At 38.2% G+C, this 21,659-nt stretch overlaps 1 protein-coding gene across 3 annotated transcripts in view; it reads right to left on the bottom strand.

The window, feature by feature from the left end:
• SGPP2 (sphingosine-1-phosphate phosphatase 2) overlaps window positions 1–21,659 on the bottom strand; it is a 126,207-nt gene that overhangs the window by 76,773 nt on the left and 27,775 nt on the right. For all 3 annotated transcript variants that reach the window (XM_072617941.1, XM_072617942.1, XM_072617944.1), the window contains exon 2: window positions 4,686–4,856. In XM_072617941.1, the coding sequence (XP_072474042.1) occupies window positions 4,686–4,856 (171 nt within the window). The remainder of the gene's footprint in view (window positions 1–4,685; window positions 4,857–21,659) is intronic.

Below are 21,659 nucleotides of genomic sequence, written 5' to 3'. Positions count from 1 at the left end.
CTGGACTGTCTCAGCTGTATTCTGAGGGAAGACACTGGTCAAAGGAGTAGCAATGGCTTGACTGGCCTGGCACACACCACTTCCTGTCTGTCCCTTAGGGGGTCTTGCTGCTTCAGAATCTGGGAAGCCAAGAAATAGTTTATTCTGGTATGTACAAAGCGCTGCAGGGAAACACAGACTAGAACTCGGTATTCACGGTAGTTACATTGTTTTGCAGAGCTGATGAAGCCAAGTGGTTCAAATCAATCAGATTCTGGCAAAGACCAGTTACTTTCTAGAGCTATAGGATATAACCCCTGATGTGAAGCAGCTGACAAACGAGTATATTGATCAAAATCAATCATTATTTATGGGGGGGGGGGGAGGGCAACAATTCAAATCACAGGTCCTGAGAGTAGGTCCAGAAATCTACCATTTTTCCTTCATGGGCTAAAGATCTCTACCAAGTACCCCTCAAAAAATCCCCTTCTCTGTCTGTCTGTCTGTCGTGTGTATGCATATGTATACACATTCAAACATACCTGTGCTGGGCTCCATATAAGAAATACAGAAGTAGTGCTGGTCTTTTGAGAGGTTGACATGCTTAAGGTTTCTGGTTTTCCTTCTGTTCACTCAAGATGGGGTAAACTATTACTCTAGCAACTCAAATTTACCTTCTGCTGACGTGTCAGGGTCACCATGAAGGACAGAATCTGTTGTTTTCCAAGGAGTTGGTTATGGTCAGGGGAATGTAGAGGCAAGTTCTTAGTATCACCAGTAAATTGTTTGATATAGACTGCTGCCATCTTAAAAAGCCATGAAAAAATTTGAAAGAGGGGAAAGAGTGCATGAGATATGTGCTGGCAGTTTTATTTTTTCACCTGAAGGCAATGTTTGGCATTGGCCCATAGGATTCTCCATTTGCTTCCAAGAAGATGAATAGATAGAAAGCCATGAACTTAAAGGAGATGCTGCCTGGAACATTTGACCAAAGTTGTAACACATTTGGAGCTATTGCAGAAAAACTGCTGTGTCTTTGCCCCAGGATTGCCTTCAAAATATCTTTATGGGAGGGAGAAAAATGGACAGGGCCCTTTTAATCTGACAATTTTATATTTTGGCTTTTGAATCAAAAGTATCATAAATAGTGACTATGAGAGCTTTCCCCCCTCCCTCACCCAACCAACCAAAAAAAGAAAAAAAAAAAGAAAAATTTTCTCCTTCATCCCGATAAAAGCCCTCAGCCAATGTAGGGGAGGAAGGGATAAGGGCAGGGGCAGAGAGGGTTCCCATAAACCCCAAGCTGATCAAGCCTCTAGAAGCAAGGAACCAGTTCACACCAGCTTTCAGATTAAACCTACAATATATCTCCAAGTTACAAAAGGAACCAGATTACCAAATTGGCACATTCAGTGAAATCAGTGAATATCACTTTTCAAAGTGAATATCCATGGGAAAGAAACTTGGACTCCACAGCCCTCCTCCCTGTATCACACCATGAAAGGAGAGGTCCTCCCAGTTTGAAACAGAAGGCATGTGCCTTTCTTGGGAGGCATTGCTCCAGCAGGGGTCGCTGCTTCACAGTCATAGCCAAACAGCTCATGAAAAGTATGAGGTTCCAGTCATCTAGATGGAGACAGGACCATCTCAGTTTACATGTGTTTTTGAAGATTTTTTTAACTGCACTTTGAGCAATGAGTAGGACTGCAGAGAGTGGCAAGCTTGGGCGACTGAAAGAAAGCATGTCATGGCATGATGCGATGACAGAAATAGAGAAGGGATGGCCATTGAGAGCTAATACATTTCTCTAGGGTTACAGACTCCTAGAATTCTGGAATTTTAGAGCTAAAAGGGGCTTTAGAGGTCATCTAGTTCAGAGATAACTCATTTGGGTGACGGTGAGGGAATCATTGCTTCTCCTCTCCCAATACCTCCCCTCCCCCAAAAGAAGCTAAAGTCACTCCTTCCTCCCCCCTGAAGTCATTAGATAAGCTAGTGGGCATTTATCTCCACTAACTAAAAAGTATTAAATGAGTACTTATGTATACATGAAGATACAGCCATAGAGTTTTAGAAGGGTCTTGAGAAAGGATCATAAATACTCTATCATTTTTATATATTTACATTTTAAAAGTTGTAAATTGGAATAAAGGAGAGAGGGAAACTGGTCCTGTGATTTTAATGGTACAGTGAGCTCCAAAGTGGGGAAATGGTTTCTACTGTTTCTATGGATCAGCATCTTCTCTGTTTTGCTGCTGCAATTCTTCCAGATCAAAATGTAATCATCATTAAAATGATGTCACTGGCCCAGATTGTTGGAGTTTTTGTTGTTACTGTTGAGTCATTTCAGTCATATTCAACTCTTCATGACATCCTTAGGAGTTTTCTTGGCAAAGATCTTGGAGTGGTTTGCCATTTCCTTCTCTGATTCATTTTATAGATGAGGAAACTGAGGCAAGCAGGATTAAGTGACTTGTCCAAGGTCACACAGCTAGTAAGTGTCTGAGGCTGGATTTGAACTCAGTAAGATGTGTCTTCCTGACCCCAGGCCTGGCACTCTAATGCTCCGCCTTGGTACCTCAGTATAGTCTTTAACAAGTCAACTTGGGTCAGTACCATATGGCACTTGAGAAACAGAAAGGCATATTGGACAGAGAGCTGGTCTCAAAGCCAGGACCTGAGTTCCAGACATGTATGCCCACACATACATTCTTCATTCCTCTCCAGCCTCCACTCCTGACTCTCAAGACTTTCCCCACCATACTACAACAGCCTTTCCACCCTAGAAGTTCACTCTCTCCCTCTGAGCTCTTCATCCTAGAAGTTTATCCCACCCCTATGGCCCCCTTCCTCTCAATGGCTAGTTCCTACCAGAATCACCATTTTAAGGAAAGGGCCTTCATTCCTGTCAGGGTTCTGTGGACTTTCTGCCACTCTCTCTTCCTTTGTTCCTTCAGCCTTCCCTCTAATCTGTTTTCTTTTATGTTTTTTTCATCATTAAAACATAAAGCTCCTTGAGGGTAGCGGTTATCTTTTTGCTTGTATTTATACTGCTTTGCAAAGTAACTGGCACATAACAAGCACTTCATTAATGTCTGTGCAATTGACCTGACACATCTTGTGCTGGGTTCTGTTGTTGGACATGCAAAAGAATCAGTCTTGTTCTCTTGAAGGGCAGAAGCTTGAGGGTTTCCTTCTGTTTACTCTAGATGGGGGGGGGGGGGAGTTCTGACTCTAGCTGTTCTAATTTATCTTTGGCTGATTGCTCAGGGTCATCAAGATAAGCAGGACCTGCAGCTTCCCATTGAATGGATTAAAGGTCAGGGGATTAGAGGAAAGTTCATAGTATCCTAAATTTAGAGCTGGAGGGAATTTAGGAAGACTTGGAGTCCGATCCCTTCATTTTACAGATGAACAAACTAAAGTTAAGAGAAGACAAGAGGTTTGTCCAAGGTCCCACAGGCAGTAAAACCGCAGAACCAGGATCTGAACCCAGGCCCTCTGACTCTAAAACCATACTGTCCATTGTACCAGACCACCTCCCGAATTGAATAGAGGCAGTAGCTAATCTACAGATTTACATACTTTTACATAAGAAAGGTTCCTTGAAATTTGCATGTTAATTGAATTTAGATGAAAGAATTAGGAAAGCTCACTAGTTAAGACAATACTGCAGAGATGTCTTTTGTAAAATGAAAAATAGTCAATATAACTAAACTTTTAAGTTGAGATTTCAGTGTTGTGGAGTCTCTTAAAGTGATATATTATTTAAAATGAAAGCTTTTCCATTCTACCTCCATGATAAACTCATAGAATTGAATGATTATACAGCTGGAAAGGGATCTTAAAGATCATTCAGTATAAATGTATCATGAATGAGATAATGAAACAATTGACTTTCCCCCAAAAACACAATTGGTTATTGACAAAGCTTGCATCTCTTGACTTCCAGCCCAGTGGTCGTGCATCTTGTACTTTTCAGCTAATGCCTTATGTCCAGGTAAGGGACTTGCATCTTTCCTGTTATCAGCCAAAAATCCTTGATTCTGTAAGCCCCTCTCTCTATTGGCTCTTCAACTATTAGAAATGTTCAGTTCCCCGAACCCTTCTCTTGCATGGACTAATAATAGATCCAACTCTACCCTCATGAAAAAGTCAAAGTCTAGGAAAAACCCACATAACATCAAGTTGAATATGCCCCCCAAGCAAAACTGAACTAAAATGGTCCTTTTACAAACCCCATACTGGCATTAAACTTTTTTTCTGTCTTCCAATCACTGTGAAAGCCCCTCCAGGGTTAAAGCAGGAGGAAGGACACACTCTGTTCTTCTTGGTATACCATAGGACATTGGTAGGCAATTGATATTTGTTGAATGAATTAAAGACGCAAGATGAAAATAATTTTAAAAACTAACTGGGGCCAACGGAGAGAAAACAATCTTATCACTCATTAGTACATACAGAAAATAGTCAATTTGTCTCTTCTAGGTACACCTCTATCTTTCCACTATCTTTTTCTGTTCACATATTAGGAGGCACAAGTTATTCAACAACAACAAAATTTTAACGAAACACATCAAGTTGCAGTTTTGAGCTCATTTTTTTCCAGAGAAAACTAGAGAACAAAATATCAATATCTTAGTGATCCAGGGAACATACAGCCACTGGGATAATAAATAACAATAGACTATGATGATAATACTTACAACCCATATAATTATCAACCTTCTGGACACATAAGGGTCAATATTCCAATGAGTGAATGGAAGGAAAGTGATGTAAAAAATTTCTTCACCCAAAGCAGCTGAAAACTTGAATAGATAGTGGTAGAAATAATTCTTCACAGTATACTTCTGTGTACACTTCTGGGCATACGGCTGGAAAAAAAAGTTTGAAAAGGTCTTGTGAGTTCACTGGGGAAAATCATTTCACAACACGTTTTTAAATGACGTTGTCTCAAGTAAAGAGTCCTGAATTACCAAGACCCGGACTTCTCTGAGGATACATAGGAGGCAGTGGGGGAACCTTTTTACATTATCATCACTATTACTCACCACCATCATTATCATTTAAAATCTACTGAGTATCTATCATTCAGCTACATGGATGATGTCCTCATTTATGGGACTAAATAAGCAATAAAATAAGAAATGCCATGATAACATGAAAACTAAAGAATGTTTAAAATATTAGTATCATCTGAGAAAGAAAGAACCATGTAAAGCTCCATGTAAATGTGATAGATTTAAATCTCATGTTATATTACATTATAGGCTAGAATTTTATTTCTTTGCGATATTTAGAATGTCACTTCCCTTCTTGTGTCAATACATCCAACCTCAAAAACAGTCCCACAGAGTTCTTAGAAGATTGATTGCAAGCACATATACACATACATATATGAAATATCAATAAGCAACAACACTCACAAAAATACTTTATTTTTTCCCCTTATGGTTTCCTTTCTTATCCTAACAGATAATATGTAAATAATGAAGGGTTTCAGAAGATTAAAAAAATATTTAGTTTATATGAAAAGAAATGGGAAATATCCATCAGATCAGATAAGAATGAGGTTAAAAAAAGGCAAATTATTTGGCTACCCCTATTGGATAATAAAGCTCCAAAGACAGAAAACAAAAAAAAATAAAAAATAAAAAAAGCCAAAGTTAACACAAGAAGGATGTTGTGGAAGACTAAATTATATGTGCTTACATTTGTAAGTTCTAATGACTTTACATAATAGAATTCTTGCTAATATCATTGGCTATATGCTATTTATTTATTTTTAGGTATATGTATATATACACATATATGTAAATATATGTGTATATACACACATATACGGGTATGTGCAGTTATGAAGAGATGCCCCAAAATGAGAAAAGGAGTAAGATTATCCATATTTGTAAACATTAATCTGGAATTACTAACCTAAAACTTTTACTCCCATACCAGAAAAATCATCTCTAATCAATCAACCAACATTTATTACGTTCCTTCTATGTGCCAGGCACTATGCTAGGCACCAAAGATACAAAAACCAAACATTTCATGCCCTAAGAAGCTTCTATTTTGAGAATAGGGGAAAGAAACAACATGTACAAATACAGTTACAGATCAAATACATGTAAGGCGATAGTGAGGTGCCAACAGGAGTGAAGGAAAGTGGAATCAGGAAAGTCCTCGTGCAGAATACTGCACTTGAGTCAAGCTTTGAAGAAAGGTGATTCTGGGAGGCAGAGGTGAGGAGGCGTGGCATGGGGACAAGAAATGGAGCATCATGCTGTGGTTCACCCTTCCTTCTCAAAAGGGACCAATGACATCCTGAGGGTGCTTTCACTGGACTATAGGAAGTATGAAAGGGAATAATGTGAAATATTGCTAGAAAGATGGATTGAGTTTAAAGGGAAAGACCTTAAATGCAAACAGAGGCATTACCTACTACCCTAGAGGTAACTGGGAGACACTGGAGTTTATGGAGAAGGGAAATGACATAGCCAGATTTACACTTTAGGAATACTGTTTTGGCAAGTATATGGAGAATGGACTAGAGAAGAGAGAAATTTGAGGCAGAGAGACCATCTAAGAGACTATTGCAAATAATTCAGGGAACAGGGGACTAAAACCTGATAAAAGGTAGCGGCTTTTTGAGTGGAGGAAAAAAGAGGGGTGTGAAGGACATCGTGGAGGCGGAAATGACAAGATACAGTAACTTCTTAAATACTCAGACTAGGAGAAGAGTTGGTAATGATACCCAACGCTGTAAACCTAGATGACTAGAAGAATGATAGCACCCTCAACAGAATTAGAGAAATTCAGAAAAAAAGCTGGGTTTTGGTGGAAAGATCATAATCTCTGTTTTGAAATGTCTATGCGACATCCAGTTTAAGATGTTCAATAGACAATTGGTTATATGCAATGAGAACTAGACTAGAGCATATAGATTTTGGAATTGTATGAATAGAGATAGTAATTAAATCCATGGGAGCTGATGACGTCACCAAATGAGAAAGTGTAAACGGAGAAAAGAAGGGGGCACCGGACACACCCTTGGGGTACACCTACCATTATCATAGGGGCAGCTAGGTGGTGCAGTGGATAGAGCACTAGTGTAGGAGTCAGGAGGACCTAAGTTCAAATCTCACCTCAGACACTTGACACTCACTAGCTGTGTGACCTTGGGCAAGTCACTTAACCCCAATTGCCTCATCCTGGATCATCTTCAGTCATCCTGATGAATATCTGGTCACTGGATTCAGATGGTTCTGGAGGAGAAATGAGGCTAGTGACCTGCACAGCCCTCCCTCACTCAAAACAAAGTCAAGTGCAAGTCATGTCATCATTTCTCTGATGGCATGGTCTTCTTCAGCAACGAAGGGCAAACACACCATTATCACAAATCATAAAAAAATGTACAAATATCTAGGGGTTAAACTGGATAACTGGGCTCTGGAAGATACTAAGCAAGGTATAATAAAGTTATGTTGTCTCCCTAATCTAATCTTTACAGAAGAGTAATAATATCAGCTTGATAGAGAGGAAGTGGTGCACTCTGTAATATTAACCAGATTTCAACAGGGTTTTACTTTTGTCCTGTAAAGCCTGGTTGCCAATATTTGGAAAAATACTCCCTCCATCAGTATTCTCTAATTTAAACTATCTTGAAGATCAATAAAATTACAAAACTATTTATTCCAACCTCCTAAAATTATACTGGTAGGTAACATGTATATATGCTAAATTCTTCAGTAAACATGAAAACATAGTTTATTTTCATTTTTCTTTCATTTCTTTTGTCACCAAGATAAAATTGTGACTTCCCATTAGAAATGTGAATAACATTAGAACATTAGAAATGTTATGAAAACAGTGTGATAGAATTTAAAAATATTCAACATAATTATCAGTCCCCTTTTTCATTTTCTATGCTTGAAATTTTAAAATGTGAATGAAAGATTTAAAAAAGGATCATACACCTAGCTTTACTTTTAATACCATCAAAAGGATTTCTGCATGACTTTTCAACTGATAGTTCGGATAACTCTGTTAGAATTTAATATTAAAATATTTGTTGGAAAATATTCGGTTTACTATCTGATTCTTCGTGTCCTACCTTAAAATGCTAAGAAAATTCTCTACTTTCATTCTTTCATTGGACAAAATACTTAAAATTGCAACAACTCACCAAGATCTTGACAAATACTCCATAGCTCTAGGTTCAACAAACCTAATTGTTTGATAAATTGACCTTGTGCCTAGAAACAAACCCCCCTTCCCCCCCCAAAAAAAACCTCTTTTCTTCTTTTCAGACAAAAATTGGGTTCTGCTTTATTTTTATTATCAAGTACTGACAAATTTGAAGTACTTAATTCACACAGAATTTTACTAACTAAACCAAGCAAAGCCGAGTGTTTGCTGACACATGTGGAAGAAAGGACATCAATGTCCAACTAAATAAGACTCATAAGTGAAATTTAGCCTACGCAAATGGATTACCATAACCAGGAGTCCAAAAACGCTTAAAAAGCAAATTGGTCTGTAAACACTTGACTTGTGAAAAGGGGAGAGATGGTAGCCAAAGGCAACACTTGTTCAGAATAAAAACTCATTTTTAAAATTTTAGGGAGAATAGTGGAATATTTAGAAGTACTATCCATACCTTAAAATAGTGAAAAGCAGTAAAAAAAAAAAAAAAAAAAAAAAAAAGGGTAAAACCAGTTTGAAAAACATTTGGCAAGAGTCCTAAGTAAAACACCCCAAGGGCTTTTAGGAATGAGTCTGGAAGGTCAACAAAGAAAGAAGCGCAAGACCTTCGAAGATTTTTGTAACGATGCTCCCCATCAGGGAGATGGAGCCAGCACACTTGGCCTCAAACATCATATCCCCAAATGGACTCATGGAGGAAAACAGACCTATCTGTGAATAGAAAAAGGATGGGAAAAACAGCTGAACTATGCTAGATATACTCAGGGGAAATAAGGGCTGAAAGCAACACAAATGTTACAATATTTGTTAAATATTAAAATTAAATATCGGTTAACATTGTTAATTTGTTAACAAATTAAATATTTGTTAAAGGAGACGATAAAAGAGACTTAGAAAACTTTCAGATTTATATTCATAGTAAAAAAAGCAAAGGACGTATATGTCAATTTCCCCACATATATAAAATTTTTATGATGATAAACCACATACTCTTTGAGTCCAACCTAGATGGAACCATCGTAAGAAGCAAGAAGATTTCTGGCGAGGATATTCTACCATAGACCACAGTCTTACCATCACATAATTGGCCGAAAGGTACAAAGAATGTAAGCGTTCCCTAAGCTTGCTGATTATTTTTTTCTCTAAGCTTTTTGATGAGGTAGAGCAAATTGCTGCCTGGGGGTTCTCCTCTAACCAGGTATCTCCCATGCATACTTCAAAACTATACATGATTTCTTAAAAGACATAACATTGATCGACCCTCCCATCCTTAATATCAGGCAATGTGTAAAATGGGGAGATGGCTAAAGGTGTCTGCCCTTGTTATGGAGGAGTTCCAGCAAAGAACAAGTTGATAAGAGGTTCCAGCAGATAGTAATGTCCTCTAGATGTTTCCATTTGCAGATGACATTTTGCTGGTTGCTGGAACACTGAAGAGCCTCCTGAGAAAGATCTATAACTACTCAAAAGAATCTGACCTAACTATTAGTATAGGAAAAACTGAAGGGATGAAGAAGGTCTTTTCTCCAGAGTCTGATACACAGTTAGATGGATAACCTACAGAGATCATTCATCAGGAGATAACTTGGAGAGTTCTATGAGCTAGACCCAGATACATACAGAGAAAGAACAGGCTGGATTGCCTTTAGAAAACTGTGAACTTTTAATGACCACAAATGTCTTCTGAAATGAAAGATCCATTTTAAAATAATCTAGTAGTATTGTTGTATGGTTGTAAGTCACCCAAAGAGTTATAAAGTCTTCAAAGTATTAAAAACAAATGATCACCCAGAGAGCTATGGAGAGGCCCATGATAGAGTTGAGAAAGCCATAATTCATTACAAAAGAGAATTAGAATGAAGGCTGACCTAAACTAAATGTATGAAAAAAAAATGAAACATATAGACAGAGACATGGAGTCACATGGCCAGTGGGAGGAATAAAGAAAGGCTATCCCTGTCTACTACATGGGTATGTTTTTGATATCAAGACAAAAAGTGATGAAGCCCTTTCCCCCTCCCCCACTCTATGACATTGGGTGGATATTCATTGGTGAATCTATTGGAGGGCATGGACAAGAGTTGTCCAAGTTGGTTAGGCATAAATAGGCATCTTGGTCCAGAGACTATGACTACTGATGAGATTACAGATCCATTTGACTAAACTGAAACAATGACCTTTGTATTTTTATCCCATCAATTTTAAAGTTTATATTTCATTAGAATACATTGATCAAAATGATCTAAATGAATACTTAGATTCAAGAATATGAAAATTAAAGTTACTATGAGATAAAAATCTATACCCCATCACCTACTGTTAGCTGATTGGCAAGAGATATAAGATCAGATAACTCCTATCTCAGTGCATAATCACTGTCATCTTCAACCCAAGTAGTGGAAAGGGAAGGCCTGTCCAATTAAGCATACTGTTTTCTATGGTACAATTCATTTTGTCTTTCAAAAGCTAGATGGCATAGTGAATGGAGCACAATAGACCTGGTGTCAGGAAGACTCAAGTTCAAATCCACCCGCTGACATGTATTAATTTTGGGATTCTGGTCAAATCACTTAACCTCTGTCTGCCTCACTTTCCTTGTCTTGAAAGAAGGGATAATAATAGGACCTACCTCCTAGGGTTGTTGTGAGGATCAAATGAGATAACATTTGAAAAGTATTCTGCAAACCTTAAAGTGGTATGTAAATAAATGCTAGTTACTAAAAACCAGTTTCTAACATTCATAGATTTGAAGACACAAGGATTTTTGGTAGCAAAATTTTTCAAGACCAGTAAAAATTTGCTGTATGATGGCATCTAGTAAACATCTCCCTCAATTATCCAATCCTCAGTGCAATGGATGGAAAAGGTCCAATGCCTTCCTTTCTCCCCACTCCCTTCCTTCTGTCTTTCTTTCCCTGATTTTACTTACTGACTGTGTAGTCTTCAGAGGCTAACACTTGGATGCTTATAACCTGCTCCCCAATACCTTGTAAAGAGATGGGGCTACACCAGCCAAGCCCCATTCCTGGATTTTAGGTGTGAGAAGGTTTCAAGTCTCACATCTTTACATTTGTGAAACTAAGAAAAGGCCAAGTTCCAAAGAGGTGAGTGTCTCTGGTGCTCATCTCTCAATGGCCAAGGGTTCAGTTTGGCATCCAATTTCACTTAGAGATAAAGTTAAACCCAGATAACAGAACAGAGGAGGGGTGTGTGTATACACACATACATGTATGTGTAAGTGCACACACATATGTGCATACGCATACATATGCACGTGCATACACACACATCTCTGCACATGCATATGTATGTGTATACATACAAACATGTGTGTGTGTATATTTTTGGCATTGTTTTTCCAATCAGAACAACTATGGGGGAATGCTAGTATGTTTTTGTGATTTAGATGTGGAAAAGATACTCTCAGTTTCTGTTATCTTGGTTTTTGCTTCACTAATATATTTAATAAGAAAGTCATATTAAGTTGGAAAAGCTAAAATAAGAAATTAAAGTATACAGGTTTACATGTTGGCTAAAATGTCATGGCAGTATTTGAAAGAGACAGGATTAGAGACAGTGATGGAAAAATACAAAATTGTTTGTCTCTAAAACAGAGAATTCTTAAAATGACTGAAGAATCTTAAAAAAGAAAATCTTTAATTGTATTTAGGTCCTAAAAGCAAAATGCAAGATTAGATTGGAGGAGAGAGAAGGTAAATACATATTAGGTAGGCCCAAACTTGAGTCAAATAAATTATTCCCTTTTCAGTGCCTTTAGTATCAGGGTTACTAGCTTTGTCCAGTAGATACTAGGAAAGATGCCTCCTGGATTGGCCAATTACCACTTTTTTGAGTCTACAAAAAAAACGTTACTTTTATGTCTTAAGTTCTAACATTCCTTCCTTAATTAGCAAAATTTTCCCATTGAGGAAAGCAGCAAGGGTTTGGGGAAGAAGAAAAGGCAGGTATGATAATCTGGGGTACAGTGTGCCTCAGGGATACCCTCTAGAAGGTCCAATCAATAGAGGACAAATTGTCACAGCCCCAGCTGGGATCTGAGCTAAACAGGGGAGAAAGGTGATAAGGAGGTCAGGTAGTGGGTGGGGCAGGGCACGAAAAGCTTCAGGAAAGAGCCTGTCAGCAGCCTCTAAATTCTTCATCCTAGGAAAAGTTCCAACTGCCCCACCCTTGCGTTGACCTATGCTTCCAGATCAGACCCAGAACCACAGCCCTGAGCGAGAGGGAGGTGTCAAGATGGGAGAGGGCTGTTTATAAGGTGCAGCCACCCACTAACATTGGCTCTGGGCAAACCTCTTCATCAGATTCTATTTTATTTCAGAGCAATCAGATTCTCCTATGTGACACAGATGTTCAGATACCTTCCCAATACCACGTGGACCGGAACTCTAGTCCAAATTCAGTATTTTGATCTAAACAATTAGAAAAAAAAACTTAAGGGGAATATTTCATTTTGACTAGTTCCTGTCGCCATGTTTTTAATTTTTTTTTTTTTTACTTTAGTTTACTGAGAGTGCTAATTCTTTTGTGGCTAGAACAGAAGCGTATGTGTCAAGCCAAAGATGAAATTAAAAATAACTCCAAGTGACTTCATCAAGGTGGATGCTTCTTCCTGTAGGTTGAGGCTGCAATCCATCCAGACCTTGTCATCCTGAAGAATTTTTTTCCTCAAATGACTCCAGTTAGTATCTTTCTGACTTGCTGGTGGCCTTCCTCCATGTATTTTTCACACTCCATGGTTACTAGTGGGGCACCAGGATAGGTCATGCCTTTTTCTCACTGTAAGACCAGCCTCCTTTTCTGAACACATAATTCCTGGAGGCTGCTTCTCACACAAAAAACATTATTGGAAATAATACCCACCAATGAAAAGAAATATCTTGCAGCCTATTATGCTTTCACATAGGTAGGTATCATCCAGACTTTTTTTCTATCATGGACTCGAGTCTGGTGAATCTCTCAGAATGTTTTAAATGTATAGCATCAAGTTGATAGGATTACAAAGGAAGTAAGTTACACTGAAATACAGCTGTCAAAAATTTGAAAACAACAACTTCAGAAATGCCAGAAGCACTGTGGTGTAATGGATAAAGTAGTTGGGCTTGAAGCCAAAAGGACCAAGGTTCAGATCCCACTTCCGGTGCTCACTGCCTGTGTCTAAGTAATATTGGTGGAGGGCAGTGCCAGTGAGGTCCTCTACCCACTGGTGCAATCACAAATCAACCTGTGTGTATTTGGATAGAGAAATGGTTCCCAAATAGGGCATGTGAACTGCCCTTCAAGAAGGCTGTCAAGGGGTCACAGGAATATTACAAAAGTAGGAGTGTTGGTGAAAACATTTGTGGGTTGGATGAGGAACAATTTTTTTTGACAGTAAAAAATGTTGCCAGGGACTGAAAAAAACATTGTAAACATGGAAAGGCAATATGGTATGGGGGAAAGAACACTGACCTAGGAATGCCGATCCCCATCTCTGCTAAGAAAGTTCGTTTGGAACAAGCCACTTTACCCTCCAGCCTCCTAGTTTCCTTCTCTGTAAAATGAGTTGGGTTGGCCTAAATGAGCTCAAAGGTTCTTTTTACTTTATGGTTATCACTTGGCTAATGTACAAGTAGTTTTCCCATCTTAAAAATTTCAAAGCATTTGATAAGGTGTCTGATACCATTAGCAGCCAATATCATTATTCTTATTTTTATAGATTTACAGTAGGAGCAGAAATTGTCAAAGGTCAAGTAGGTGATACAACAATGGAATATGTTTGTCAAAAACACTCCATCACTACATGACCAACACAATACGTAAAAATATGAGGATTAGACATATAAACAATGCTCTTTTTCTTCACCACTGAATCCTGAAGACTATTCTATTGTAAATAAACTATGTGAACCTGGAAGAGATAGGTAACACCCTCAGTGACAGAACTGGGATGCCAAAAAGGTCTCAGGTTAGAATGACTGGTCAAATATCACAAGATATCATTTAATAAATGATTAATTAATAATAAATATAATATATTATAAGATTAGTAATAAAAGTTAAAACTAATTGCTAATTAATTAAAGTTGCACACCTGAATTCAAGAAATCATTTGTACAAATAGCAAATGAAGAGGACACAGCCTATAGTGAGTATTTAGCAAACGCCTGTTGATCAGTTGACTGACATGGCTAGACAACAGCTGGTAGAAAAATTTCTAGAAGCTTTGGACTGCAAATTCAAGGGGTCAACTGTGACAGGGCATTTAGAAAGCTAACATGAGCTTCAGCTGCATTAAGAGAAGTCGAAGGTCTGGTCAAGGGAGGTGGTGATTGTCCCATCATGCTCTTCCCTGGGCAGGTCACATGTGGAAGAAATACTATTGTCCAGTTTGGGTTTCTAGACTGGAGAGCTTACTGGTACAGGACATTCTTTCTATCAATGAGGACCAGCAAGTGTGTGACAATTTATAGTCTTAGAGAGTTGCAAGTTGAGGTGAATCTCTCTAAAGTTTAACCTTTCTAAGAGAGGTGAAGGACAAGTATATAGCAGGAGGAAAACTTGAACTCAGATTATCCTGACTCTGAGAACCACTCTCATTCTACTTTGCCATGCTGCCTTTCATGCTAAGGTCTGAAAAGCACTTTACAAACAATATCCCTTTTGTTCCTCCTAAAAACCCATTGAGATGGGTATTATTATCATCCACTTATTTATTTATTTTATTATTATCCTTTTAGAAATGAGGAAACGGAGGTTCAATTCAAATCTATAAGCATTTATGAAGCACCTACTATGTGCTTCAGGCACTTAGGATTAAAAAAAAATTAGAAGTGTTCTGAGGTGCAGAAGTTAGATTTATTTGTCCAGGCTCATACAACTAGTAAGTGTCTGAGGTAACATTTGAACTCAGGCCTTTCTGACTTCCAAGTCTAGCATTCTACTATTCTACTACACCACATCACAAAAACACATTGATATATATATTTTTTAAACATGAAAAGTCCTCCAAGCTTTAAAGAGTGCAAAGATGCATACAGACCACAATAAAGCTAGGTCTGACATGATATAAATGCTCTAGGCCTTAAACTGGGCATGAATGCCTTTGTTATGGCCAATCTTCAACAAAATATAGTGAGATTATGACATTAATGAGCAGTTCCAGACTTGAGGGGAGGCATAATAAATGCTTTTCTGATGGTGCGATAGACACATCGCTCCCCAAACTCCTATGCCTATCTGCCAGGTTACTTTTAATTATCAGTCGAAGAAAGAATTCAGAGAATAAAGACTTTCCAATGTATGAGGAAAAAGAAATTATGATGCCTTGGGAAGTTTAAGAAAGATTGACAGTGTCCCTTGAAGGGGGAATGAGAAGCCCCAAGAACACGAAAGGATTTCCTCTTTCATCTGAAAATCCGGATAGAATTACAATTTGGGTGACCTAACCGATGTCTGCATAGTACTTTGGTGATTAAAATTTCAGGATGGCTAGACTGAAGGTCAATAAAATGGAAGCACAGTTCCTTTAAATAATGGAACCTGAAAGGAAACTGCATGCCAATCAGTTTCATCTGCTTAGTTAGCATTTGCCCAGATTCTTCATTCAGTGTCCAAACAAGAAGAGGCAGCCTCTAGGGGAATTTAACAGGTCTCTCCTATGTTATTTACTATGAGCAGTTAGTTGGAGTCTTTTTATATTGACAGAATTTCTGTCCTCATCAGAAGACATTAGTTACAACTCCTCCACTCCTCAAGACGCCTGATTCTGGGACCATCACTTCCCATTGTCGGGACAAATAACTGTTATTATTAATTATGCCAATCTCCTCCTCCCCTAAGTGTTTTGAGATGGTGCTCAATGGTGGCACCATTGCCAAATCCTAATCTACAATTATGCCCAGCCCTCTGGGAAGTACCAAGGGGAATGGAAGACAGAACAAAGAAGAGAACTGACTCCCAGTTTGGGGAATGGATGGGAAAAGCCACTTGCCCTTTAAGTTTGAAATCTTAAGAACTTAACTATTTTTCAAAACATTTTGGATTCGCTAAAACCAAAAACATATTGAGCTAGACATTCTTCTTCTTAACTGTTAAACCCTTGTGTATTCTGGCAGATTTGGGGTACAGATGTTTCTGATTCATTTATATTAACTTATCAAAATGACATTTTGGAAGAGTCGCATGATGTTCAAGACAGAACCATGTAAGCCTAAGTATTTTAAGCCAAGGAAGAGTTTTTCTTTTGTTTGGTTTTTCAGTCCTGTTTTGTTTTGTGCCAGCTACACTTGGGAAACTAAGTTCAATTTTGTTCTAAGCGTGGCAGGATGAGCTTGCCAATTCCTCATTTTCTGTAAGAAAATAGTATCTACAGCTCCATGAGATGTGGAGTGAAAGTAATTTGTGCAGAGAGGGTTTTCTCCCTCTTGATTACTGTTTTGCTCTAAGATTTAAAAAACAAAACTCAAAACACACAAAAGCAAAACTGAGGTCTAAGTAATTTGCCACTGAAATTAGGAAAACATTGCCCAAATGTTTTCCTAACTCCTATCAGCTTCTTGAACCTTCTGAAAAACTTGAGAATGTATTTTGTCTTGAATTCATTTGATACAAGAACAGATATCTCTGATTTAAGAATTTTCATTGCAGTCAAATTTAGCACTTGAAGTGTGTTTGTGAAGGAAAAGGTTAAAGGCAGGTCCTTCCCCTCTAAGTCTTCATTTTAGTCTACCACTTTTAAATAATAATTATAATCATAACAACAATAAATATTTGTACTTTGAGGTTTGCAAAACTTTTTATATTTAAAGCTCACAACAACTCAATGAGGTCAGTGCTATTGTTATCCCCATGTAACAAATGAAGAAACTGAGTTTGAAAATGAGTTTATGATTAGCCCAGGGTTACACAGCTAGCAAGTGTCTGAGGTAGGATTTGAACTTAGGTCTTCCTCAAGTCCTTTCCTTTATCTGTTGGGCCACCTAGCTCTATTCTTTTCTTTTTTCTCAGGGTTGCTTTCACAGTGTGGTAGTCACATCAGTGAACAGTAAAAATAAAGTGATCAGGACAGTTTCCGTTTTTTCAGAGTATTTTCTTATTGTTCATACTTAAAAAAAAATCAGTGGTGCTCTGAAATCCTAAGGCTGAAGACCCTGAAAAGCCACAGCCTTAAGTTGCATTATGTTAGAAGAATATACACCAAAAGCTCCCGGCCTTCACCACCAGAGCCCGATGGGCCAATCCAATTTGCCCATAGTTCCTATTTCATATTTGGAATAAAAGCATGAAGCCTTGTGAGTTTTTCATGGGTCCTCATTGGGAATGAATTAAATAGTCTTGGAGCTTGACTTTGCCATGTGGGATCAGATGATACACTCATTTAGCAGGAAACCACATGAACAAAAACAAGTTGATGAAACCCAGAGAATGCAAGCACTTACATGATTTACATGGTGCTAGGGAATGAGCAACAAGTTCATCAGAAAAAACAGAAGGCCTAGGAGTTCTGAGGGAGCTTTGGGTACAAGAGTACTCAGGTATGACAGACACCAAGTCACTACAGTTCTGGATACTTCAGGTTCCTCATCAATAAAATGGAACTTAATCAAGTCAACAAGCATTTATTAAGCATATTAACAAGCATTTATTAAGCACCTATCATGTGACAGGCACTATGCTAAGTGTTGGTGATACAAAGAAAGTTAGAAGACAATCCCTACTCCCGAAGATACTTAATGTGGGCTAATTGAACATGTATTTGGTGCATTAAAAAATTCGTTTGCTGCGCTGTACTAGAAAAAGAAGGGAGAGAGAGAGAAAAGAAAGGAAAAGAAAAAATGGAAATGAAAGACAGTGATTTGGAAATTTTCTTAGTAATTTATTTTAAAGAGTAGGAGCAGGAAAAGAGCAAACACCATGTTAGGTTACTAGTGCTCCTAACAGCTAACTATGGTCAAAAATATTCACCACTGCCTTGAGTACAAGTAGACACTCCAGATGGTGAGATTCTCCAGTCTCCTGTTTGGTGATAACCACTGTGCCCCCAACTCTGTCCTTGCACTGGCTGTCCCCTATGCCTTGCCTTTAATGAATGCTTTCTTTCTTCATCTCTACCACTTAGCTTCTTTGGTTTCATTTGAGATTAACTCAAATCCTACCGTCTTTAGGAAGGCTTTTCCTCTTCCACTTCTCCTCCTCCATAGTGACCTCTGATATTAACTTCCAGCTATCACATATATATCTTGATGTCTCCACCTTTACAATGAGTTCCTCCTTGAAAGTAAGGACAATATTTTAATTTTCTTTTTATCCCCAACCTTTAGTACAATACGTGGTACATAATAGGCATTTAATAAGTACTTGTTGATTGATTAATCTGACCTGAGAACACTATAAGGATTCTTTAGTGAGATCAATGGCCATCCAAGAGAGGTGAGCCCAGTAATACACCTAGTAAAAACCAAGTGGATGAAGAGTGGATATTGGCCCAGTTATAACATGCAGTTGGATGGGCAGCCCACTGATTTAGTCCATTGGGATATGTATCTTGGATAGACATAACAGATAATGAAATGGACTGAGAATTGAAAAGGAAGAGGTAAGTAGAAAGATGGAATATAAGTCCCTTGAGGGCAGAAGCTACTTTGTTTTTGTCTTGTATCTTCAGATCCTAGCACTACTTAATAAATGCTTGTTGATTTGGCTAGATTATATTTGGCAAACTTTAGTTATTTCAAGGATTCTAAGCTCTTCTGTACAGAAGGAACTCATCTTTTATAAAGCTCTGTCCTGATAATGCTATATGTCTACAAATCAAGGCACAGCATGATCACAAACAAGTCAAAATTGTAAGTGTACCAAAGAGAAATGGAAAGAAATGTGGTAGATGGAGACAGAGGTAGATTCACAGAGTTGAAAGTGCCCTAGTCCCATTGAATGAATGGGAATCCCCTTTTATAAATTCTTGATAAATGGTCATCCATCATCCAGTGATAGAAAACTCACTACCCTCCAGAAACAGACCCTAGTAAAATGAGGAGACAAAATCTGCTACCACAACATTCACCTAGTTTCTGCTCTTTCTTGCCAATCCAATTACATAGCACTAACAGAGAGTTAACTATCTATTCTCACTTGGTTGCTGCTGGAAAGAAATTGTGGTCATGCGTAGAAGTCACACATTTTGGAACCATGGCAGGCAGCCTGGTCCTCCTGATTTTATGCTCACTTTTAAGGTATGCCTGCTGATGGGTTTTACAAAAGAGAAAACTGAGGCTGGCAGAGGTTTAGTGGCTTGCCCAGGGTCTTCCAGCTGAGGCAGAATTCACACTCAGATCTACTTGACTCCAAATCCAACCCTCTGTTCACAATGCCACTTAGCTGTAAGAATGTCAGAGTATACTGTCTGAAAAGAGTGTGGACTGATGTGAATAAAATCCTCTGAAAGTATGAAAGAAACAAAATATTCATTACCTTTTAAGACACAACTTCAAAATAAGTGTGCTAACATCGTAAAGATGTTTAAGAGCCCCACAAAGCTGAATGGATTTGCAGCCTTGATGAGGAATGGAAAGAAACCAAATTAAACAATCTGACTAAGGTCATTTAGCCTTCTCAGAAATGAGGCACAAGAATCAGGAAGAACAGAGTAGACTCAGGGCCATTGGGGAAAGGATTCAGAGGCCAGGAGAGAAAGAAAATTGTCTGGAGGATTCATATTACAAATCTGAGAATGGCAGATGCTATCTGCACATGTAAAACTAATCTGGCTCACCAAGCTGGAGATCATGGTTGTAATAATTCTTGAAAACTAAGGGCACCAAGTACAAAGGCAAGCTTTCACTGACCTGTAGATTAAAATCCTGGCTTCAATGTAACCTATCTGTTCTGTTTGAGACAAAATATTAGAAAGTGGTAACATGATTTTTACTGTTCCACCTAAAGTGAAAAAAAATGCTGAGCATGAAATGAAAAATAATTATTAAAAACACATAAAATGATGGAGCCTCTCTCAGAAATTCCAAGTTGGGAAAGGAATTCAGGAATCAGACTTTAAAAGTCCAAAGATAGACTATATATGGTGAGATCTGGTGCCATTTTAAGCAGCATTGACTGGTGGGTTGCGGGGGGAGAAAGGCAAGCTACATTGTTTCTTTTAGCTATAGAGAATCAGACATGATCCTTGGCCCTAAAGACACAATTCTTTTTAACTTTCTTCTCAACATTCTTCTCAACCAGTGCTTATTTTTGGTCTCACCCTTGCCCTGAAATGTTGTATTTTGCAAGCAAATATCAATTATTCATTCATTATAGGTCATCTTATCTTTTCATCGCTTCATACATAATAGATACCAAAGATTCATCTCTGCAGAAAATCTCAGCATACAGCAGACAGGTATGAAAACAACAATTTATCTTCATATTTGAGACTTCTCATATACCACTCGGTTTCCCCTAGGTGATACAGGTGATTACCATTGTAACCCTCTGGAGATGAAAAACAAATAAACCAAGATAGGTGCTAGTGATAACAGGCGTGGGGGTGGGGGAGAGGGAGGATAGAAAGGCATTTAACTATGAAAACTTTTTTTTAAGTCTTTCTTCCACAAGTCCTTGGATTCCTTAAAACTAACAGTTTGCTGACAGTCCCAGAAGGAATAATTTTGCTGTTGTCGTCACACACAACCCACATTTTTTCCAGAAAGACAATGTTGGTACTGTGCCCTCTTGAGAAGCTCTACTTCACAGTTTGGAATCATTTTCATCCTTCTTGAGCTGCAAGGCTAAGAGATCCAGTATACAAAATCATTTTTTTTCTCTGCTCATGAATAAGCAGCTGTCACTCTCGTGTCCTGGTTTGTCACAAATACTTACTGTCAGTCACCAGAAAGAGGCTTGTCCTTCCTGAATCTTCCCTCTTCATCTGGTCTCATCATGGGAACTCTGTGGCTTACCCTACGTGGAAAGGACTATGTTGGAATCCAACAATATATTTAGCATTTGCTCAGTGTGAGTGGGGAGGGGAAGAAGAGAAATTCCTAAGGCTCCTAATTCCCATAAAAAGCTATAGAGTTTTCTCAACAGACTGAGTTAAACTCCTTACTCTCAATGTGCTATTATTATTTTTATCATAACATTCTCAAGAGTTCTAACTCCCAGCAGCATGGGATCTATTGACCAAGACATTTATAATAATCTGTTGTGATCAGTTTCTTCAGCCACCACCTAAATTGAAACCAAAGCAGAGAATCTCAGAGCCACGAGTGATTTTTGAGATCATCTAGACTGGTTTTTTTTTAACCTGGGGTCCATGAACCCTTATAGACTTCAAGAGGTTTGTGAACATTTTTTTTTAATTTTTTGATAATTTTATTTTTACAGGCAATTAGGCAGCACAGTGGATAGAGTGCTGAACCTGGAGTCAGGAAAGTCTGAGTTCAAATCCAGCCTCAGACACTTACTAGCTGTGTGACCCT

This window comes from Notamacropus eugenii, chromosome 6, assembly GCF_028372415.1.
Source record: "Notamacropus eugenii isolate mMacEug1 chromosome 6, mMacEug1.pri_v2, whole genome shotgun sequence".
NCBI lineage: Eukaryota > Metazoa > Chordata > Mammalia > Diprotodontia > Macropodidae > Notamacropus > Notamacropus eugenii.
This window is presented reverse-complemented; position numbering and strand designations above follow the sequence as displayed.